Genomic DNA, 23,374 nt, shown 5'->3' on the forward strand with positions numbered 1-23,374 from the left:
CAGTGCCCGCCCCCTCCGCGCGCCTGCGCCAGCGCCATGCAGCGCGCGGCGCGGCCGTTGCTCGGGGTCTTGCGCCGCGCGGCCGCACCATGGCGGCCATGGCCCGCGCCGCTGCCCCTCCGCCCGCTGCCCCACTGCGTGCCCCACTGCGTGCCCCACCGCCCGCCCCACCGCCCGGCCTGCACCGCCACCGGCCCAGGGCAGCAGAGGACCAAGCACTACCGCCTGGTGTACACCTGCAAGGTGGGCGGGGCCGGGCCGGGCCGGGTCCGTGTGTGAGGGGCCTGGTCCGCCTGTGAGGGGCTTGGTCCGTGTGTGCGGGGCCGGGTGCGTGTGTGAGGGGCTTGGTCCGTGTGCGCGGCTTCGGGTCTGTATCTGAGGGGCCGGGTCCGTGTGTCAGAGGCCGTGGCGGCGCCGGGCGCTGCGGGCCGAGGTAAACGGCATTTCCAGAGGAGGAATCGCCCATGTGTGCGGGACAGGTCAGCACAAAGCTGCACGGCATCGTCACACATAAACCGCCTGGTAACGGGGAGGGGGAAAGGAACCTGTTAACGAAGTAACTAAAGAGTTTTTCTCACTAAGAGCCCCGTTGCGGTGCTCACAGCCACGTTCTCTTTGCTTTGCAGGTCTGCCAGACCCGATCGGCCAAAACCATTTCCAAGCTGGCCTACCATAACGGCGTGGTGATCGTGACGTGCCCGGGCTGCGGCAACCACCACGTCATAGCCGACAACCTGGGCTGGTTCTCGGACCTGGAGGGGAAGCGGTAGGTGTGCGGGGTCTGGCAAGGGAAGGGGCTGCGGGACCCTGCCGCATCCCTCAGCCGACCCCTGCTTTGTTTGGTGCTTCCAAAACGTGGTTCAGAGCAAACCGGAGGTGGTGTTGGGTGCTTCAGTTCTGTGCCAGTTTCTCAAACCAGCTTCTGTAATCTCTTGGTTCTGTGATCAAACTGGGTTCTGCCACCCATAATGTTCACCATCACTGTTGAAGAGCCAGATAGAATGGTTTGGGTTGAAAAGGAACTTAAAGATCCAGTTCCAACTCCAGTGCCACGGTGTAAAGCTGCAATAGCAGCTGTGTGGTACGCAGGCACCTTATTGGTGCCAGTAGGTGGATTACTGTGTATGGAGCTCTGTTCTTCCTCAGGCTTCATCACATCACTGCCAGGCTTCCCTGGCTAAATGTTCCAGACATGCAGCCTGTTGGATTTCAGTGGTAATTCCCTGAGATGCCTTTAAGAATTTCTGTTTAGCTGTCATTGTTAAATCACTGATCCCGATGGATTGAAACAGCCCCAGAAGGTTTGGGTGGTTTGCTCTGCTTCCCAAAGACTTCATATCCTGGTGATGCTCATGTGTGATGCACTGAGAAGTGTGAAAGAGCGGTCCTGTGCTCTGCCTTTGCTGTGGAGTCACTGTTGGTTCTCACATCGCTGTTCAGGAACATCGAGGAGATCCTGGCAGCCAAAGGGGAGCGGGTGAGACGTGTGGCTGGGGAGGAGGCCCTGGAGCTGCTCCTGGAGAGCTCGGCAGAGACCGGGTCCGGAGGGGAGCCCACAGAGGGAGAAGGTGGGGAAGCGCCCCCCAAGATCGGCAGCAAGGGGCAGACGTGACAGACGGGACCTGTGTGCTCTGCTGATGGCAAGAGAGACTCTTAACCTCCAGTCCTTGGTTTCAGTGGTCTGTGTTTAATAAACTGCGGGATTGGTCTGTCTTCATTGTGTGCCTGGTCTAGTTTTGCCTTTGGGCAAGCTGATGTTTTAGAAATGGGGTCTGGATGTCTGTCCTGGTACTTGTTTTGCTGATTTCACTCAAGCCTTGGTGCTTCAGCAGAGGCAGGAGCTTTGTTCTCTGCTGAGAAGGGAGCCTCTTGTCTGGCTGTTTTAGCCTAAGGAGGTGCAGCTGGGGCTGGAGGCTTCAGCCATGGCTCCTGGCCTTGCCCAGGTGCTGCTGCAGGGCTGATGAGCAGAAGAGCCAATTGGTACCACCTGAGGAGATGGGCCTGACCCTGTGTGTGCCGGCAGGGCCACACTGACCCCGCAGGAGCCTCACATCAGTGCTGGGTGCTGCTTTTCCCCTTCCAGAGCTCTGCTCGGGGATGAGCGGCCCGGTGCTGGGTTATGCAATTCCGTGCTGCTGAGGGGGAGGGTGGGCGTGAAGGCAAGATGAATGTTTCTTGAAGCACGTTGGAGATAAGTGGAGCACCCAGAAAGTTGTCTCAAGAGTTACTTGACAGTTATTGAGCTTATTAACACCGCTGCTGCATGTTCACATCAGCTAGAAGAAAAAATAATGCTGGGATAAATGAAGCATGTAGGAGCTGAGCAGCATGTAGCACTCAGGTAGCGATGAATCAGGCAGGTGGTGAGCACACTGGGCTTTGCTTCCTCTGCCTGCATGGAAGTTTAACTGCTCTTGAGGCCCATTAGCATCAAGCACTTGAAGGAGCTGCTTTTTGTGGTTTTAAACTTGCAATCAAAGAGTAATTCTGGTTGGAAGTGACCTCTGGAGGTTTCTAGGCCAGCCCCCTGTGCAGAGGATGCTCAGGGTCTTGTCTTGAACACCTCTGAGGATACAGATCCACAGCCTCTTTGGACTCCTGGTATTTGACCACTAACTGAAATCCCCTGTGTTTTGGCTGACACCAAACCCTGTCTCTGTTCTCTCTGCCCTTGTTAACAGCAGGCTATAAAAGCAGTAAAATCCCTCCTGGCCATTGTGTCTCTGGGCTGAACAAACCCCCTTCTTTCAGCCAAGCACATCCAGGTGTTTGTGGTCCTTAATCAGCCAAGGATTCAGTGAGGGCATTGCAGGTGTTAATGGGATTACTTCATCTGAAGTGTTCCTGCTCATTTCATGTGTGTTGCATTATAGCCACGGATCAGTTGTGTTCCCGTTGTGTGGAAGTTCAGGGGGATGAAGCAGCGCTGAGGGGCAGGATCTTCATCCGTCAGCCACCCGTGTGTGCTCAGATCCTGGTGAAACAGCTCTGGAGCAGCTTGGGGCTGGGTCAGTCAAACAGAGGCTCAGGGCTGGGCTCTCCCTCCCTGTGTGTTTGCTCTGCTGGCAGGGGGGTTGTTTCATCCCCTTTTCCCTGAGGATCAGCATTGTGCCTCCATTGTGCTGATGCTTTGCTGGGTGGCACAGAGCAGGGTTGCCTTGGAGACACTTAATTTACAACCTGACCCTTTTATGTTGCTTTCCTTTACCTTTCTGACCTGTTCCTGTGCCCCTAATTTGGAAAGGTGGGGATAAGTTTTGCTGTTTAACACTGCTGCTCATGGGCTTTCAGCTGGAGGGGTGAGGGCTGCAGTTTGCATAGGACACAGAAGGATTTGGGGCTCACAGATTGCAGGTAAAACACTTTTGTGCTGCCTTTGGAAGTGGGATTTGTGTCGTGGGGAGGTGGCTCTGGTCTGGAAGAGGCTCCGGGTGAGCTCGCTTTGGTTCGGAGCAGCCTGGCAGGCCGGGCTTTAGGGAGCAGTGAGAAGAGGAGCCTTTCTCCTGACATGGAGCTGTGTCAAGAGGGGAGTAAGTCAAGAGGAAGGCCTGGTGCTGAGGGGCAGGGGAGTGACTGACGGTGAAATCAACCAGGTGAGTCTTTGTGGCATGGAAAGAGGTGACCAAGGGGGACAGAGTGGCGTCCACAGGGTGAGCAGCACACATGAGGTGTTTGCAGGTTCCTGGAAGCATTTCACTGGCTGCTAAGGGATGGAGCCTGAATCCTGGCCCACGGGGGCTTTTCTGTGAAATACCAACTCCTTTGCCTCTTGTTTTCTGCCTCTGAGCAGACCTTCCTGCCTTTTGCAATGCAGCCGGATCCCAGAGGCAGTCAGGTCAGTGCGGGACTCTGATGGCCTGTGTCTGTCGCTACTGGTGGTTACTGGTGGTGTGGCCCAGGCCCTGCAGGCAGTGGTGTTTGGTGAAGGTGGGTGCGATGGGGGCTCTGTGGGGCAGAGGGGCAGGCCTGTGCTAGGCCCACACTGGGGGGGTGGGCTGCAACCCCCCCCAATCAGGGGCTGTCTGACATAACCCCCTCTGCTCCCTGCTGCCCTGCACAGAGCCAGCAGCAATGAACTGCCATGCTTGCTGTGCTGCGGGAGCCACGGGGGAGCTGCTCCAGGGATCTGCTGCCTCGCTGAGAGCCATGGGGCAGGTACGTGTCTTCTGTAGCATCAGTGCAGTGAGGAGGGGTGCTGGAGGCTCTGAAATGAATCACCACTCTTAGTTGTGCTGCCTGCACAGGCTCTGATCTAGGCGAGTTCTGGGCCTCCAGGTCCTGCTGTAGTGCAGGCCCCTGGGCTGGGCTTCCTGCAGAGCCAGGCAGGAGTTAACCTGGCCCCTGGCTGTGTCCTGCAGGCAGGGTCCCAGCGGGTTCCTGTGGGGAGCTGCCGGAACCTGTCCCGCTCCAGCCTGGAATTTACAGTGCCCGGGTGCCCTGGGCCAGCGCCCTGCAGCTGAGCCCCTGCAGTGCAATGGAGCTCAGTGGTGGCCCGAGCAGCAGCACGAGGCTCTGGGGAGGGCTGAGGTGAGCACAGGGGCTCAGCCCTGACGTGACTTGGCAGATGAGCAATGCAAAGCCCCCACAGGCCTGACATCAACCGTGCATCACCAGAGCCCCGTGGGGCCTGGGAACAGCTGCGTACAGAGAGCAGGAGCTGTTTTCTGCTGGAATCTGCTGGAGTTTGAGCTCCTCTTCACCTCCAGCCCTGCCCCAGGGACCCTGCGCTGCGGAACTCGCACTCCACAGCTGCAGCCCCAGCCAGGCCCTGTTAGCGCTGTGTGGGCTCCAACAGTCCCACATCTCTCAGGGGGTGTCAGCACTGGAGAGCTCATCCCTGCGTGGGCCCAAGCTCTGGGGGTGCCTTGGCAGTGTGGGAGAGGGGAGGGCTGGTGGGGGACACCCACAAGGATTTGCTCTGGGTATGCTCAGCCTCCGTCCTCTGTGCACTGGGGACGTGGTTCTGTCCCCAGCTCACACACAGACTCCCAGCACAGAGGTGCTCCTGTCCTGGCACCTGAGGAGAGGAGCTGCTGGCTTTTCATTGGTCAGGACTTTGACAGCACCAGTTACCGTGTGTGGGAAGCGCAGCTGGGACTTGGATTTATCCCCACAGGGCTCAGGATCCAAAACCTGCTGCTCCCGGACCCGCTCCATGGCGAATCCCAAGGACCTGCTCCCTGCACTGTGATGGAGCTCATGCTGCTGCTCTGTGAGTACCTTTGCTAAGGGCTTTGCAGAGCACTCACTGCCCCTTTCCTTGGGAGCTGCCCTGGGGAAACAAGACACAGGCACCGAGGCAGAGCTGAGCCTGAAGGGAGAAGCTCGGCCGCATTCCTAGAGCCTGGAGGGCTCAAGCTGCCCAAGGAAGGCCGGGGCTGCTTGGTCTGCCCCTGTTGTCCTGGTGACCCCTGGGCTTGGGCCATTGCTCTGGGCAGGGAATGCTCAGGGCTTTGTGTGTTCTCTCTGCAGCCGGGCAGGGAAGAGGCTCCCTCAGAGACCCCTGGGATCTCCACATAAGGGATGTGCAGGTGGGGGCTTGCACCCTTTTCTTAGCCCTTCCCCATGGTGAGAGCACCACCCCCCCCCCCAGCCCCGTTCCCTGCCTGCAGGCCCAGAAATGATGAAAAGGAACTTGCTCCTTGAAGCTTCGACACAAATATTTATTAAGCACAACCCCTCCCCTGGAGCTTTATTCATTTCTAATATATTAATTCATTTGGCAGATTGTTCTTTAGAAAAAAAAAGGAAGTACCTGGGGGTTGAAATTCCCCATTAAAATGACATTAGCAAATGCACAGGTAAAAAATAAATAAGCTCATACATTCAAGTCTATGGCAAATAATCAACACCTCGGGAAGCCTCGTGGGCAGTTCCAGGCCAGCGCCTGGCTGGGAGCTGCTCAGCCCCTGCTGCAGCCGGGCCACGTCGTGGTGGTGGTGGCAGTGGTGGTGGTGGTGGTGGGGTCAGTGTACTCAGAGTCCTCAGACCCAGCCCCGGCCCTGCTCCGAGCTCCCTGCAGCAGCCCCGTGGTCAGTGCAGGCCGGTGAGTGCCTCTCTGGGCTGGAGTTCCTGCTGCTGCTGGGAGACGTCTCCATCAACCGCACTGCAAATCCAGTGCTGATTTGTTCTCTGCAGGAGCAGAACTCAGTGGTGGAGCTGCTGAAGTCCAAGGTGGTGAAGAGAAGAGACAATGCTCCACGTCCTGAAGGTCCCTGCTCCCCTCCTCACTGCAGCTGTCCAGAAAGGGGGAGGAATGTGAGTGAGTGTAGACTGGGAGCTGGGTGTGGGGTGGAGCTGACTTCCCCACCAGCACCAGAGCCTGGAGCTCTCCTGAGGCTCCATTCATGGGAGTCAGAACCGGAGAAAAGCTCCGCAGGGCCCAGGAGAGGCTCCGTGCTGGTCCGGGGGAAGGAGGCCGTGATCCCGGCTGCGGTGGGACACGGAGGGAGGACGGGGTGGTTCTGCTGAGGTCAGCTTCCCTGGCTCTGGCTGCAGGTCACTGCTGAGTGCAGGCTGCTGCCCTGGGCACACTCACCTGCACACGGGGCTGTCCTGGGTGAGCCTCCTGGCCCTGGCACCAGCAGCAATGAGGTGCCCCCGTGTGCCCTGAACCGCTGGGCAGAGCCCTCCTGCCCCTTCCCAGGCCCAGGGGCAGTTCCCTCCGGGCTGTGCTGTGAGCAGGGCCTGGCTCTGGTGCAGGAGGAGCAGAGGCTGAGGGGCTGGCGCAGGGCTCACCGCAGAGTCCTCAGCAAACCTGTGACCAAGGCTGCTGCAGGGGGGGTGAGGATTAAAAGGACTCTTGTGGCCCCTCACTTGGGCTTGTTTCCTCCTCTGGAAGGAACAAAGCTGAGCAAGATGTTCCAGGGAAGAATCCGGAGCGGTTCGTGATGCAGGCAAGACACGAAGGCTTCAAACGGGAAAAGGTGCTCTTCCCTTCCCAATTAAATTAAAGTGTTGTGGAAATAAAGGGATGGAGGCTGGAGCGACCCCCCCGTGCTGGGCTCCTCCTTGGCTGCCAGCACAAGTTCCTGGGACCCCGCTGCCTTCCCTGGTGCTGTGCCCGGTGTTGCAGTGTCCATGTGTCCTATAAAACCCCGTGTTTAAAAACTCTCCCCCATCCACTGGGCCTCTTGCAGCACCTCCGGGAGCTGGCGGGGCAGTGCTGGAGCTGGAGCTGCAGCTGCGGGACAGTCTGGGGCCGTGCAGGAGCCTGGGTTTGAAACCACCCACGCTTCTTTAGGAGAAACAAAACGAAACCAAAGCAGCCCCCCCAAGCCCAGGCCCAGCTCTTAGCTGGAACCAGAGCGCTGCCGCTCCTCCGCTGCCTCCTGTGCCAAGGCCAGATCCACGCGCTGCTCATCCATGCGCTTGGCCTGCACGCGCTGGATCAGGCTGAAGAAGTCTTCATCGGGCATGGTGGGTCCGCGGGGGATGGAGTCCGGGGGGGCGCAGCGCTGGTCATCGATCCTGGCCGACTGCGGGGGAGAGCGGGCGTTAGGGAGCGGGGCTGGCGGGGAGCGGGTGCCCGGAGCGTGCGCTCCCGGCGGGGGATGCGGAGCTCCTGGCTCCAGCATCGGGGAAGAGGGCACCGCGCAGAGGGGGGTCTGCGGCCACAGCCCCCTTGTAGAGCAGTGACCGAGCACAGCCCTCAGGACGGGAAAGAGAAGGGCCTGGAGGCATCGCCAGGCCCTGCCCGGGTGCACAGGGTGGGGGGTCAAGGGTTCCCCCCTCGATGCCGGGACCGTCTCCCCTGTACCTGGCACTTGATGAGCATGTTGAAGAACTCGTCCCCGGGCTCCTGGGCGTCCCCCTCCACGCGCAGGTGCCCCAGGTTGTTCTGCGTTATCCGCAGGCCCGGCAGGTTGCCCACGTTGGCGCGTTGGTCGTCCAGGCGCCGGCTCTGGGAGCTGGCGATGAGGTCAAAGAACTCCTCCGTCTGCGGAGATGCCATCAGGGAGGACTGCGCTGGAGGGGAGAGGAGCACAGGGCAGGGTCACGGCTCTGCAGGACACCCAAATCCTCCCCATCAAACCGCTGCCCAACCACCCCAGCTAAGGGGCAGGGGCTGAGCCGGGCAGGGGCAGAGCCAGGCAGGGGCTGAGCTGGGCAGGGGCAGAGCCAGGCAGGGGCTGAGCTGGGCAGGGGCAGAGCCGGGCAGGGGCAGAGCCAGGCAGGGGCTGAGCCAGGCAGGACGCTGCCTTCCCGCATGACCATGGGGACCATTCCGCCCTGCACAGGGGAGCGGGAGCAATCCCAGTGCCCGCCTCAAAGCACGAGCGTTATGGGGAGCAAACCCCCCTGCCCCATCCCGCAACCACGCGCTCCCTTTCCCTTAGGCTGCAGCCCCAGAGCTGCCCCGCACAAAGGGTGAGCACAAAGGGGGCTCTTCACCAAGCACCAGGGGCTTGCCCGGGGCAGTGACAAAGGGAGGGCTTCAAACACAGAATCTGGGCCAGGACCTGGGCAAAGCGAGTCCTGGGAACGCCTCGTGGGCAGCGCTCAATGGAAGGAGCCTCTTGGCCCCTGGCAGCTCCCAAACAACAGCCCCTGTGCTCGGGGCAGGACAAGCACAGGAGAGCCACGAGAGCCCTGTCCCACTGAGCACAGAGCACACGAGGGGAGCGTGCTCCTGGCACAGCGGGATCCTCCCAGAGCCCCAGCAATGCACAAACCCCTCAGCACTGACCCACAGATGAGTTTCTTCCCCTTCAGCTCACACAGAAACCTTCAATGTGTCCGAAAGGCTGAGACCAAACCAGAGCTGAGCCCAGCCTGTGCCTGCTGGTGCGTTCTGTGGAGAGCTCCACGTTTCAAACTGAGCCCCCTGAGGTGCCCTCTCCAAACGCGCTCCTGCATCAGAAATGGCTCCAGAACCGCGCTGCTCATTTACACCCTCAGTTTAGGGGACAGAACCCTTCTCCCCTCCCAGCCCCGCGCTGCCACCCGGCCCCTGCTCAGCACCGCTCCCAGAGCAGCCTCTGGCCGCAGGTCCTGCTGCACTCGAGGGGTGTCGGGCTCTCCTGCCCTGTCCCTACTCAGTGCTCATTATGAAGCTGCTAAATGAACCCACGGGCTCTAAGGAGGGCTCTGAGCGTGACCCTGCACGTTTGAACCATTTTCTGTTTAAGCAAAGGTCCTCAACACCGCATTGTAAGGAAGACACAAACCCGAAGCACAGACCCAGCCCGGGGCTGCCTTTCCTGTCCCATCCACTCGCCAGACACTGCCTCCATTTATCCCTGTTCTTGCTATGGGGAGCGGGCTGCCTGCTGCATCGCTCTGGCCCCTCTGTTCTTACAGAGCCCCCATCACCAAGAGCTGCACAAACTCCAGACCTTTTCCTCCATGGCAACCCCACGAGGAAACCTGGCAGCCCTTGAAGCTGTGGGGGAACCCTGCGCCAGCCCCGCGGGCCCCAGCTCCCCGGGCTCTTACAAGGCTCCTTCAGCACTGAGCATCAGCACCTTCCTCCTGGAGATGCTGGCAGAGGCCCAGGTCCTTGTGCCAGCCTCGCTGTGTTCCGACGGCGACACCTTCTAAAGGTCCATACTGAGGAAATCCAAGTGTATTTTGCACCTCTTACTCCCCAAGCCTCAGCTCGCATTCTCCAGCCTTTCCCTCAGCAACCATTAACATAAGAATGTTTTTTCGGTCCTTAAATAAGGCTGGGGATTGCCAAAGGGCTGCTCAGTTCAGAGAGCTGAGGCTTGGGGAAGAACATCACAAGATTGCCACTGAAACCACAGCGGCCGGGCCGGGCCGGGCCGGGCCAGGGGAGCAGCATCACTCCCGTAGCAAACACCTGGTACTCACAGATCCGCTCTCCCAGGGCAGGGACCGGTGTGGCCGCGGCCTCTGCAGCCTCCGATGGGCATTCCTCCAGCGGGCAGCGCTGGTCGTCCATCCGGTTGCTCTGGAACTTGCTCAACAGGTCAAAGAAGCATTCCTCCTCCGAAGGGCTCCGGTTGATCTTCTGGGGAGGCAGCAGAGGAGGAGGGAGTCAGAACAGCCCAGACAGCTCCCGGTGCCCAATGGCTCCGTCTGGCGCCAGCCCCGTTCCAGCTCTGGTCCGAGGTGGCTCCCGGCCGGTGCCTTTGTCCCGCGCTCGCCAAGCCTGAAGCCCGCCGCTGCCCGGAACAAGCTCTCCCTTCCCCTCACTGGGCACAGCCCAGCTCCTGCCTCCATTCAACCTCTCCAGGCCACTGCACCCCCAGAGCTTCCCCCGGGTCCGCAGCCCCCGACAGGCACCGAGCCCCAGCCACCGCAGAGTCACAGGGCTCGGGCAGAGCCCCAGCACCCGGTGCCCAATGGGGGTTTATTGACATCGGGCTCAGAGGGGCTCTTTGGGAAGCGCTGAGCTGTGTCCTGGGGAGAGCGCTCCCAGAGCACAGGGCACCCGAAGGGCGATCTTCCCAAGGAGCCACTCCCAGCAGGATGGGAAACCAACAGCGACAAGAGGGCACCTGCCGGGCTCAGGGTGCGTCCCCGTGTGCTGGGCTGCTCCCACCGGGTGCTGCAGGGGATCCCCAGCAGCAACCAACCAGAACCTCCTCGTTTGGGCCTCCCTGTGCTCAGCTCTCCTGCAGCGTGGGGCTGGGGGTGGCCAGTCTGGGAAGGGGCCCTGGGTCCCTCCTGGGGAGCAGCATCCCCATGGAGAGCCGGCCCCGAGCACCAGACCCCTCAGCAGGGATCCCCTTGGCTGTTCATAGGTGAAGCCCCTTGCCCAGCTCCACGGGAGCCCTCCCAACCCCACCAGGAACGGTGCCGGTGCCATCCCCAGCAAAGAGCAGGGGTACACCGAGGCCCTCGAGGGAGGTCTGCAGTGGGGCGGGCCCCGAGCCGAGCGGGTTAAAGCCACAGGTTGGTTCAGTAAATGAAGGAAACCAGTTTTCCTGTATGCAAAGCGGAGCAGATGAGATGCACTCAGCTTCTATTTAGGGCAGCGTCAAAATTAGCAGCGGGCCAGAGAGGAACACGAGCGATGTGGGAGCTGCTCAGGGAGGGGAAAAGCCCCTCTCACCTCTCCCGTGTGCCGAGCGGCTGCTCAGACCCTCAGACCCACCAACAGCTGCGCCTTGCAAACCACAGCCCGCTTGAGCTCGCTGCACCGCACCTACCCCAGCTCCGTGACCCACATTCCAGGCTCATTCACACCGAGCCTCCTCCCGCTTCCCCGCACCGCACCGAGTAAAGCAGAGCAGCCCCTGCTCCCTGGGGAGGGTCTGCCCTGCACGGAGCCGCCGCCTCGGTCACAGCCCCCGGCTCAGGGCTTCCCCCCCAGGACACGGCGATTCCAGGCACCAGGATCCCTGCTCGGAGGAGCAGGATGCTCTGAGCCGGACGGGTGGGATGGGGCTGCTGCGCTCCCGGTGCCTCCTGGTGCTGCAGCACCCATGGGAGCAGCAGGTTGGGGCCAGCTCAGGACATGGGTGCTGCTCCCCCATCCGCAGCGTGCCCCAGGCCTGCCCCTCTCTAATGAAAATGCCCTGATGTGACAGACACGGGCACTCGGCTCCCTGCCCTCAGCCTGCTCCTAGCCCCGAGGAAGGAGCTGGGAGGGCAGATGGATGCGCAGTCACACCCTGGAGCCCACCATCTGCTACCGAGCTGTGCTTGCCCAGTGCTTGGCACGTCCAGGATGGTCCAGAGGCTTCCCGAGAGCCAGGGCATCCCCTAACGGGGCTGAGCAACAGCACAGACACAGCCACCGGCCACCATGGGCCCGGACCCAGAGCCCTGCACGGCTCCTGAGCGGCTGCTTTGGTTTGCAGCCCTGAGACCACTCCTCACCCCCGGCTGGTGCCCCTGCCTGGCCTCATCGCCCATCCTCTGCCTCTAGCACCACAACTGCCCCATTGTGTCACCAGCCTCTGCTCAGGCGACCTCCACCATGGGCAAAGAGGCAAAACAGCCCCGAGGGACCCAGGCACACGCGCACCTCTCCCTGTGTGCAACAAGTGCGGAGCTGCTGCTCCTGCTCCCTGCCCGCAGGCAGGCCAGGGACAGGCAGTGCCCCACGTGGGGATCAGAGCTCGATCCCTTTTCCCACCTGGACACTGCTGGCTCACTGGAATGCTGAGCAACCTGGCTAAGGACAGCCTGGGAGCAGGACTGTGCTCCTGAAACAGGCGGCCAGGCTTTTGCAGGCATTTACCTGCGGTGGGTGAGCAGACTTCTCAACCTGACAGGATGGATTTGGGGTGTATAAAACACCCCTGGGCTGTTGGGAAGGCAGCGAGAAGCAGGAGGTGATGGGGGCCACATTCACTCGGGCTCAGGAAAACCATTAAACAAATGCTGAAGGCCTCATTGCCAGAAATGAACCATTTCCCAGTTGCTAACACCTGAAGCCACGACCCCACAGGGTTTCTACCCTGGACACCGCTGCCCACCGGGGTCTCTGCAGAGCAGAGCTCCTCTGACACATTCCTGCTCCTGAGCCCCATCCTGGGATCAGCAGAGGACGTGCTCATTATTTCCATGCTCATCTCACATGGTGCTCCCATGCCTGGGGTCCCAAGGGCCCTGTGCAGGCAGATGAGGAGGACCCTCGTGCCCAGCCCCACACACACACAGGGTCAGTCCCTGGTGGAGCAGGGCAATGCCCTGGCACCGCAGCCTGGGCTCTCTGCTCCCTGTCCCCAGTCTCCCTTTGGCACCCAAGGAGCCCGTACCCACCGCCGGCCCCAGCTGTGCTCCCCCCTGCACACCAGCTCCTGCTGTTTGCAGTGCCCTCAATGAGCAGCTCTGGCAATGGTGGCTTCTCCCACAGCTTCCTGCTGCGCTCCTGGGTTTAAAATCATCCCGGGGAGCCGGGGATGTGGCACCGGCCGGGGTGGGATGCGGCACCGGCCGGGGTGGGATGCGGCACCGGCCGGGGTGGGATGCGGCACCGGCCGGGGTGGGATGCGGCACCGGCCGGGGTGGGATGCGGCACCGGCAGGGGTGGGATGCGGCACCGGCAGGGGTGGGATGCGGCACCGGCAGGGGTGGGATGCGGCACCGGCCGGGGTGGGATGCGGCACCGGCCGGGGTGGGATGCAGCTTGCTCGGCCACTGCTGAGCCCCACCGAAAGCCCGTCCGACCACAGCCACACAGCAGCACGCTCCAGGGTGCCCTGGGAGGGCTCAGAGGTCCCCAGGGACCATGGCAGAGGATTTCTGCCCTGGCAGAGCCACGCGCATCCCCCAGCGGTTCCTGCCACTGCCACAAGCACCTGATGTACCATGGATGGGTGAAGCATCCCCTTCCAAGGGCGCTTCACCACCGAACCAAACTGCAGATGCTCTCATGAGGACCAAACCTTGCTCCTCTGACAGACCAGCTGCCCCCCTCACAGCTGGTGTCCCCATGGGGCGCTGGGCTGCCTTTGGTCCCCCTCCTCTCCCTCCTGCCCCAGTACAGCAGCAAAGAGCTGTCAAGATCAAAGGTTTCTCCCCAGCTTTGCCCATCCTTCCGAGGGGACGGCGCTGCCCTACCTGTGAGCAGGACCCGGTGCCCGGCGGCGATGGAGCCCGGTGGGGCTGGCACAGCAGACCCAGCTCAGGAGCTGCTGCTCGAAGGCAGTGATGCTCTGGTGTGCGTGTGCGGGTCAGGGACAAGGTGAGGGCAGCAGCAGGCTCCTGGATAACACAGCAGCCCTTACCCTCACCCCCTCCAAGAGGGAGGGGCATTTAAACCTTGGCTTTTCAACGTGTCCACCAGGATTCCTCCTCCTCCCCTTATTGCAGGGAGGAGACAACCTGGGGATGCAGTGACTTGAGCAGGTCCCACAGCGGCAGAGCTGGGACAGGACCAGGTCTCCAGGAGCAAGCTCTCAACCATGGACAGTGCTTGGAGAAAGTGCCCCTTGTTCTAGCAGGTGCTTGTCTGCCCAGGCTGGCAGATATCCATCCCAGCACATCTACACACCTCACCTGCCTCTCCCTCTATAAACCAGACACATCACAACTGCTCACCTCCCCTCTTTTCAAGGCAGCTGACATCAAAACCACCAGGCAGGAGTGGGGCTGTGGTGGTGCTGGGAGCGCTTCATCCCAGACTGCTCCGCTCCCTGCTTGTCCCCTGCCCGTGGCTCTGTATCCCTGCGTTACCCCAAGCCCTCACCCCAGGGGAACCCGCTGCGGGACCAGCACCACCAGCATGGCCACAGCCCCCAGCCCTCACCTCGCAGGTGCATCCCCAGCTCACGGCTTCACCTGGGAAAGGCACCGGGGGGAGGTTTGCAGAGAGGCTCCAGGAGGCACAGAGGGGCTGCAAGAGGGGAACGGAAGCAAATCCCTGGCCAAAAGCTGCAGCTTGTTCTACCGGGAGCTGAAGCGTCTGGGGCACCAACACTGGGCTCGGGAGCGGGGCTCTCCCGATCCCTGACCATCAACACCCGGGCTGGAGTCTCCCTTCCTTGCTGAGACCATCACCTTCAGAGCCAGCAAAGCTCTGAGGCTCGTCCAGCCTTTGCTAAGGACAGCACCGCCAATCCTTAGGTCCTCCAAAAGGCAGGGCCGGACACCCCAGCCTCCCCCAGGGAGCACGGCCGGGCACAGGGAGCCACTCTCCATCCACACTGACCACGCTGTGCTACCGGACATCAGCAGCCCCCGAGCCTGTGCCCTGCTGGCATCCACTCCCCACAAAGTTCACAAAATATCAACAATACAAGTTCAAAATGAAGCTACTGAAAACTTACCCCCCCAGCACACACAGGCGGTACCGAGCCCTGGCCTGAGTAAACCTCCCTCCATCTCCTCCTTGTACCCCCGGTGTATGCTCCCATTGCAGAGGATGGAGGGAAACCCGAACCACCCCGAGCACCACTCACCGAGCCGGCAGCCAGCTCCTCCCCGGGCTCCCCTTTCACCCGTCCGTGGGCCAGGATGCCCGCAGCTCGCAGGGCAGAGCCTGGCGCTCCGCTGCTGCCGCTCGGATGCTCCGGAGCCGCCGCTCCGCCCGGCGCTGGGATTTATGCGGGGAGCGCCGCCAGCCCCGGTGACCCCGCCGGCTGCGGGAGGCAGCTTAAAGCGACAGCCCCGCTCCTGCCGCTGCCTCCGTGCCCTGCTCCAGGCTGGGCTCCAGCGCAGCTCCCCGCGCTCACCTCGCTGCCCGCGGTACTCGATGATGCTCTCGAACACAGAGCGCAGCTACGTGAATATTTAGCTTTCCTTCCACCTCCTCACCTCCTACCCACCACACACACTGAACCTTAAAAATAGACCGGGATCAATTTTCCTTAACTACATCTGCAAACACATTCAGCTCCACAGGCACACGCAGCACACAGCAAAAGCCCTCTGCACAAACAGACACAATAGGACCACTCGGATTTAAAGCACCAAAATACCAAAGGACCATTTTTAACTCCTGATAGTCCTCCTGCTCCTCATATTATTAGATACGTGATTTTTTTTGGGTCCTATTGCAAGAGCCAAAGATGCTCAGCCATAAGCATCTCTTAATTCAAACATACCTCTGTTTAACAGAGGGGAATTTCTAATTGCAACAAGGTTTTAAACACAGAAAGATGGGAATGCTCCATGCCAGCCACAGAGCTGTTCCTGCCGCCCCTGTGTGAAATGTGAGTTTCTGACATGAAATGGGTCACCGGGAAGAGAAGCAGCAGCCAAAGGCCACCTGGCAGGGCAGTGGCAAAGCAGGGACCCAGCCCCGCTGCACCCCCTGCTCTGTCCATGCTGTTCCCTTACACTTCAATCCCATTTTTCATTGCAAAAGTAGGAAATTTCCCTCCCTGAAGCAATGCAGCTCTTGGGGACTGCCTGTGCCTTCCCATGCCAGTGAGCCGGGAGTCACATAGAAACACAGAGCCTGTGTAGAGCCTGAGACTCGGTCTCAGCCTCTAAATCCCTCCTATCCCCAGGAGGGGCTGCAAAGCTTCACTGGACTTCCCACCAGGCCTGGACACAAGGGCAGGGCATCATGGATGCACAAAACCTCTGGAGAAGGAGAGCAGCAGGGCTGGGGCAGCCAGGGTCAGGAAGTGGGGATCCATCAGTGCTCACGAGGCTGATCTGGCTGATGGGGAGACCTGAGGCTGAGCTCAGGGCAAACAAGCTCTGAGCAACAAGTGCTGAAACACCCTGTGCTGATGAGACAGGGGCAGAACCGCAGGGCAATGCAAGGTGGACCCCCCGGAGCACCGGTGATGCCGGCCAGGATCTGTCCTGTGGGGCAGCCCCATCTGTTCTGTGCCAGAGAAGAGGCCAAGCCTCCATCACACACGACCTTGCAGAGTCCCAGTATCAGGACAGAGCAGGCAAAAGGCAATTACTCTGCACCTATTTTGTTCTGGTGCCCCAGGCTATGGAAGGGAATTGGCCTCAAACTAAGCTGCTGCCTAGGGAGCTCACATACTAAACTTCAATTTAGCTCTTTTCAAGCATCTCTGCTTTGGAGCCAGGCTGAGAGCCGGGCTGGGGCAGCCTGGAGAAGAGAAGGCTCCTGAAGGGGAGACCTTAGAGCAGCTCCAGTGCCTAAAGGGGCTGCAGGGAACCTGGAGAGGGGCTTGAGACAAGGGCCTGTAGGGACAGGCCAAGGGGAATGGCTTGAACCTGCCCGAGGGGAGACTGAGCTGAGCTCTTAGGCAGAAGCTCTTCCCTGTGAGGGTGCTGAGGCGCTGGCACAGGGTGCCCAGAGAAGCTGTGGCTGCCCCATCCCTGGCAGTGCTCAAGGCCAGGTTGGACACAGGGGCTTGGAGCAAGCTGCTCCAGTGGAAGGGGTCCCTGCCCGTGGCAGGGGCTGGAGCTGGAGGAGCTTTAAGGTCCCTTCCATCCCAACCCAGTCTGGGATTCAATGAACCAGAACTGAGCCTGTGCCCCGTATGTGGAGAGCTGAGTTGACTTAGGACAGCTGTGAGAGGGGACACCTGAGGCAGGCATTGAGGGTGAAATGCAGAACATGTTACAAATGCAGAGGCTAGAACAGCAGAGCCCACACAGGAGGCTGGTGCTTGGAACAGCAGGAGAAGCTGACGTTCTGCATCTGGGTTTAGGATGCAGCAAAGGAGAATGAATGAGACACCCATGATCCGCAGACACCACCTGCAGCTTCAGATTCCTGTGCTCACACCAGTGAGCTGCGAGCCTGCCCCCAGTGTGCCCTTAGCACCCCTGCACCCAGCAGTGTGCTCTGTGACCTGCCCGGCCCCTGCACACCCTGCTCACACACGGGACGGGCGCCCCGCGCTTCCCTTCCACCATCAAATTATCACCCTCACTTGGCCTGCTTCCAAAGCCTTTCTTCCCCTGAAACAACTCGCCCACTCGTCCCTATCAGCGCCGGGGCTAAAAGCTGGCTCTGTTGTGAGGATTCCAAAGAACTCGGGCTTTATTGTTTCAAACAAAATCAAAATAACTCACCCACGCTCCCTCCTTCCCTACCAGAGTAACTGCTGACCTGCTGGGAACGTGCCCCACTGCCACACTGGCTTCAATCCACGGCTTCGGATCCATAGCGGTGACAGGATCAGGTTTGATTTCGGCTGGGGAGGAGCATGGTGTTCAATGTGGGTGTCTGTCTGCAGTGCTCCTGACACCTCTGCTCCTCGCAGGGCCTCAGCGCGGGTGCTGCCCTGCTTGGATTTGGCTGCTTTGAGCAACCACCTCCTTAATGCAGCTTTCCTCCAGGTGCATCCACCCTGGCATCCCAGCTCAGGTGGGCAGCCCTCCCTGCTGAGAGCGGGGCATCCACGCCATGGGATTACTTCGGGTGTCTCTTTAGGAGGTGCTATATTAGTCAGCGTGCTCAGACAGTCCTCAGAGCTCCAGCAATACTCTGCAGTTTACGTAGCAACTTTTCCACTTAGGTTTTGACAGCATTCACCACGCCAGGCTGGGTTTCCCTGGCACCATTTAATAGAAACACACGAGCTCAGATCTAGCACCCTGAAGCTTAAATTGCTAACCAAGGAGACAGCTTGGAAGCGCTCTCATTCCTGGGGAGTCTCTGCACTCTAGGGGAGAAGATGGGCAGCTCTAGAGGTCAATTTGGCCCATTGAAAAACCTGAAGAATCCTTTAAATACTGAAAGTGGGGGTGAACCCAAACTGCTTGCTCAAAACCAGTCAGGTTACAGGCAAATGCCAGCAAGCAGCGAGCTCCTGGAGCGTGAGTGATGCTCCCCTTGCAGCGCTGCGGTACCTGGCCATGCACTACACCACACGCCAGCAGCAAAGCACGAGGCTGGAGCTGAAACTCGTCCCAGTGACTTGCTCTGCAGTTGGAGGGGGGTGGAAGTAGGACCACGCTCAGCTGTTGAGTCTCAGCTGAGCAGCAGCAATTTGCTAAACCGAAATAACTCCATTGCTTTAAAGGCTATAACCCATATTCTTGATTAATTAGCACAGAGGCCAAGGTTAATGTGTAGTGCTCAACTCCCAGTCACCTACTACATCCAGCAGACCGCACCACCAGCTCCCCACTTCCAGCCCTACTGAGGAGTAGGAGGTGATGGAGGAGACAGGTGCCTATAAACCCGCTGCCAGTGAAGGACACGCTCCTCCAGCAATGGCAGTGATCCAACGCTCCCCCTGCAGCAGATCTGCCCTCCTCCCCACCACGTACCGTGCTCCCTGCAGCTGAGACTGGAGCCCACTGACAACGTGCTTAGAGAATGCTCTGCAAAAGAGCCTGCTTGTCTCCGGATTGCCAGGATTGGGTGCTTTCTTCAAACACACTTTGATTCAGACACCTACTTGCTCCTAGCGCAGCGCTGTCTTCCAAAGCAGCTGAGCAGATGCAGCACCTTCACCAGGGGTGGTAACGATGGGGAGAAGTTCATGGGACCCACACACACCCGTCTCCCCTGGCACCCATGACACCCTAACCTCCACACAAACACCCTTGCGCTGCAGCAAACGCCCAAACCTTAATTATTATTTACTCGTACCCCGGCAATGCCTGAAGGCCGCGCTCGAGATCAAGGCTTTGTTACGCAAGACACCCCACAGAACATGAAATCCTGGCCCTGCCAGGGGCAGGGAGCATCCTGGGGCTGGTACCCGTGGGTTTCCCGTTTCAGCGATGGTCACACACAGCCCTTCTCCAAAGAGCTTGAACGGGTGAGACAGAAATCACACGCAAAGGCAGGAAGAGCCTCTCCTATCAGCAAAAAGCAGCTCTTGCCCTGGTTCGCGCTGTTTCAAAGGGCAGGGTGAAACTACACCCCGGCTGGGGAAGGCAAAGATGAGGAAGCTGATTTGCTCCATGTGACAGGGCCCAGGGAGTATTAGGATGCGAATGGCTTTAGATACAAGCAAAAAATCCTCCAGGGACTTCCTTGCAATCCCATGGGTATTGCATCTCCTGCACCCAAGCGCATTCAGCGGTCTCACTCTTCAGAAGGGAGCTGATTCCTCCCCTCCTCTGCCATAGTAAGCACTGCAGGGGACTGCAAGTCTTTCTGTGGCACAGACACCACAATCCAGGATGGAAAAGTTGGATCCATGGGATCATTCGGGGCCATTCTCTACCTGCACATCCCCGCAGGAAGCTTCCCCAGCAGTCCCAGCACAAGAAGCACTGAGCTGGGCTCAGCTCTGCCTGGTTCAGGCTGCAGTCTTCTGGGGCCCCCCAGGGAACAGAAAGGAGCCGGGGGCTCTGAAAAACCATTATTTAGGCTTTTTTAGATTAATTGGTGCTAATTGCCTTGGGAGGCTCCAAAATAGCACTGCTAATGGGGAAAGTGGAGGCAGGCTGAAGGTGAGGTGTGAGCAGAGGCTCATATGGCCACATGAACACAGGTTGTGCCCTGCCTGCACCTCCAATCCAGACATCCCCCAATCTGCATTCACACTCATACACGGGCAGAGTTTTTAGCACGAGAGCTCCAAGACACAGCACTATAACCCCCCTTGTTTCAGGCCCCTTTGATTTAAGGATTCACATCCTTCTCCCTACCCCTACAACCAGCGCCCTGTCCAGCAGCTGGTAACAGCCACTATCCAAGATAAGGTACAGACAAAACTGGTCTGATTGTACAGGCTCCTGCACTGCTTCAGGTCTGTCCTTAAATGAAACCCAACACACGTTTTCCAGGTGCATTTCCCTGTTTTCAAATACAGTTCATATAAAGAGAAACACAAGTTACTGGTACAGAACAGATTGTCTATGTAGACCCAGCAAGTAATAGATAAGTGCATAGCATGACTCCAGCACAGCCAGGCCATGCTCACTTCCCAGCCTCATTCCATGCAGAAACAGGCTGCATCCATCAGGTGCTCCTGGTCCGTACTGATCCCACCAGCCCCTGGTGCTGATAAGGGCCCAGGTCACTGTTGGCACACTGGTGAAGCAGGGGCACAGCCATGCTGCTCCTTGCACTCATGTCTGAGCAAGAGAAAGTCGTGCAAGAAAAGCAGACCAAACCCCAGTCAAGGCCCCTGTGTCAGGTGGTGTCATCATAGCACCCCTCATGTAAGCTGATTAACACCCAGAGAGAACCAGGACTATGGATTTCTTTAAGGTCTTCTGGTACGCGAGCTATTCAATGTGAGAAGCTGGAACTGGGGATGTACAAAGTGCCCCGGGCACAGCGGAGACCCCAGAAGTGAATGAAGAGTTCCAGATTTTGAGAGAAGTCAAACACTTGGAGTTTTATTGCTCTGGGTCTGGCTTCAATTCATCCCTCTTTTTAGTATTGTTCTCTTTAAAGCGACAGTTTCTAGGAAATGGTGACTGTGACATCTCCTTTACTGCCTCATACCGCTTGATGGCTGACAATTTGCTGGGAGAAAAGGCTGTGCAAGGAGGAAAGCAGACCTCAATTACGGCTTCAAAGTACCAATAACTGAAAACTCAGTTACAGTGAGTCAAGGGGAAAGGACTGTATTTCAGCAGCTGGGTTAGTCAGCTCCAGGCTGGACCACCGGACTAGCTGGGCTGTAGCCCTGCTGTTGTAACCCCATCCATGCTGGGGTACCCTGGACAACCAGTTCCGTTTTCACCACCTTCCTAGAGGAGGTTCCTCTGGTAAGAGGCTCTTCCTTACAGTTTTCTAGCTTGAAAACTGGCCTCCCCACTTAGCCAGATATAGACAGAACATGGGGTGTCAGACCTGCTTTCATACATGCCCCCGATCCCAGCCCAAGGGATCTGAGAAGCATCCAGACCTTAGGGGTCCTTGGTGAAAGCGACGCAAAGCCACGGGCTTGGACAGCCATCCTGCACACAAGGCAACCAGTATGTTCTCTTTCTGTGTGGCTGATGCACAAGCACAGGCTTGTGTTAAATCCTGCCTCCTATCTCCTCTCCACAGCTTTGATTCACAACCTGACCTCAGTCTGGGAGAAGGGAAAAACAAGGGAAAGGCGGGGTGAGGAACAAGCAGAATGAGGGTGTCCAAGTAACAAGAATATTGCAGAGACAGGAAGATAAGGAATTCAGCTTCATCTCTGGGTCCTTAAGTACTGAAGCACCTCATTGAGGACAAGGCCTAGGGCTGACACAGAGGCGCAGAGGCAGCAATACCTCTGCCTTGCTTCTGTTCAGAGCCAAATGCACAGAACACTGCAAGGGCAGCCCCAAGACCAGAGCTATGAAATGTCAAAGCCATTCCCAGCACCTTCAGGGGCTCTGTAGCAGAGCAATCACCCTCCCAGAACAGAGCCAGCATCAACTGAGTCTCCTTGGTGCTGAAAAGCCCATTGCTCTGAGCAGAGACCCCCAGGACAAAAGCTATGGGTAGACGAGATGATGGCTGCTTCTTAAATCACGCTAGGCAGTAGACTGCCTCTCACCCAAGGCATGCAAGGCAGAGTCTCTGGGCTCTTATTGTGGACCCTACAGGGGTGATTTTGAGGAATTCTCCTCTGGCCACCCAGATAAGCCAGGCAAAGGCAAAGGCAAAGCCATGGACTGGCACAACACGGGCTGTTTCTCAGCCCTTTGAAAGCAGCTGCTCTCTCACAAAACCAAACCTCAAGTCCCAGAGCTGTCCAGATGCAGTCGCCACCCACAGTGAGGAGGGGATGCCCAGAGACAAACAAGCTCAGCATCTGGCCCCAGCGCTCTGGAGGACCAGGACAGCTCCTGCCTCACCTCTCCCTGCTGGGGATGCTGCTCCCTCCTCGTGCCCTCCCAGTCCAACCACACCTCACCAGGACCAGCTTCCCCATGGGATGCTGAAGAGCCTGGTAGGTAATCCTGGCTTTTACTGCAGCTGTGTATGCCAGCCTCCCTCCCAAACCCACCCCTCTGCATGGGCAAAGATAACTTCATGAAGGATCATGGTACCATAAGCCTCATGAAACTGCTTGTGCAGCCCCAGCTCCGCACACCGGACCTGCCTGTTGGGTTCAGTGCCCCAGGCACGATGCTCAGTGCTCGCCTGCAGCAGGCCCAGTGCTGCCATGCCTCCCTCTCACTCACATGCTCTCATTGGATAATTACAGAGAAAACCAAGGCAAATCCCAATTTTAGTGCCATTATAAAACAGAGAGGGGGAATTCATTACCTGGCAGCTGTTCATATTTAAGGAAGAAACCGATAATTTACCTCTGAGGCGATGAATGCAGCAGAGGCAGCGCAGTTGCCTCCCCCCACCACCTCTGTGCAGTTACTTTGCAGAGCTCCTGCTCATTGCCCTGCCTCCCATGCCAGCACCAAAGTCCCAGCAAGGAACAAAGTGTGTCAGGGCTCTGCACTGCTATGTTCACAGGGGTCTCAGCTCTGGCTCTGCTGTTGCACATCTAGATTTGGGACAGCATTCATTAACATCTCTGCTGGCTCATGCAGCATCCGTGCAAGCAGCTCACCGGAGTCAGAGGAGTTAAGGGAAAGAAGGGCTCTAGAGCTTAACAAAGAGACTCACACAGACATATGGAATTAAAGGTCAGATAAATTAAGATGACTCTGGGGAGGCACCCAGATCACTGACAGCTCCTATGAACAGCCCCAAAGCCCTGGAACAGCCTCCTCGTACCTCTCAGGCTCAAGCCATCCAGGAAGTTTTCCAGCTCATCCTGCCTCCGAGCTAGGAAATATCTCAGTGCAGCCTCTCTCCCAGGCCCAGAGCACTACAGAAGGTTCCACAGCCTAACAGGAAGATAAAGATTCAAGAGCAAGCCACAGCTCAGTGTTTACCTGCTCAGCTCCAACGGGACTGACACCAGCACAGCAGCCTCCAGGTGTCATAGGAACAGGCTTAAATTTAGCAGCAGCTGCCTTCCCTCTGCCTGACTCCAGCTTCTCTCTTCCTCTCTCCCCTGCTCTTAGAACACGTTTACACAGAAAGTCTGACCAACAAGAATGGTATAATTACACCCATGCAGCAAACCAACCCACGGACGCTGTGCATCGAACTGCCCTTGCGTTGCAGTAGTTTACACATCAATAAGACTGCTTCATCTTAAAGGAGAGGCAC

General features: G+C 58.6%; 2 protein-coding genes across 5 annotated transcripts in view; one reads left to right on the plus strand and one right to left on the minus strand.

Annotated features, from left to right (window-relative positions):
* The first annotated feature begins 4 nt into the window (after positions 1 to 4).
* On the plus strand, positions 5 to 1,715 carry DNLZ (DNL-type zinc finger). Its single transcript, XM_061352418.1, has 3 exons — positions 5 to 243; positions 627 to 766; positions 1,441 to 1,715. Exons 1-3 carry the CDS (start codon positions 37 to 39, stop codon positions 1,610 to 1,612), a joined length of 519 nt encoding a protein of 172 aa, XP_061208402.1. The 5' UTR covers positions 5 to 36; the 3' UTR covers positions 1,613 to 1,715.
* A 5,440-nt stretch (positions 1,716 to 7,155) lies between these two features.
* Positions 7,156 to 23,374, minus strand: part of GPSM1 (G protein signaling modulator 1) — a 69,072-nt gene continuing 52,853 nt past the window's right edge. For 3 of the 4 annotated variants that reach the window (XM_061352427.1, XM_061352428.1, XM_061352429.1), the window contains 3 exons: positions 9,817 to 9,976; positions 7,760 to 7,968; positions 7,156 to 7,478 (listed from right to left, as the gene is read on the minus strand). In XM_061352427.1, coding sequence (XP_061208411.1) covers positions 7,293 to 7,478; positions 7,760 to 7,968; positions 9,817 to 9,976 — 555 coding nt within the window. In that variant the 3' untranslated portion in view covers positions 7,156 to 7,292. Of the gene's footprint in view, positions 7,479 to 7,759; positions 7,969 to 9,816; positions 9,977 to 14,822; positions 14,945 to 23,374 lie in introns of those variants that run through there. The other variant, XM_061352430.1, reaches the window with a different exon arrangement.

Source organism: Neopsephotus bourkii, unplaced genomic scaffold (assembly GCF_033783945.1).
Source record: "Neopsephotus bourkii isolate Nb327-2 ecotype Australia unplaced genomic scaffold, CSIRO-AGI_Nbou_v1 NB_659, whole genome shotgun sequence".
NCBI classification, from domain to species: Eukaryota; Metazoa; Chordata; class Aves; order Psittaciformes; family Psittacidae; genus Neopsephotus; species Neopsephotus bourkii.

Excerpts from the sequence above, each read along its gene's own strand:
- DNLZ (XM_061352418.1), top strand. The coding sequence starts at position 37 with ATGCAGCGCGCGGCGCGGCCGTTGCTCGGGGTCTTGCGCCGCGCGGCC. Across the intron at positions 244-626 it reads GCCTGGTGTACACCTGCAAG|GTCTGCCAGACCCGATCGGC; the intron begins GTGGGCGGGGCC and ends TTTGCTTTGCAG. Across the intron at positions 767-1,440 it reads TCGGACCTGGAGGGGAAGCG|GAACATCGAGGAGATCCTGG; the intron begins GTAGGTGTGCGG and ends ATCGCTGTTCAG.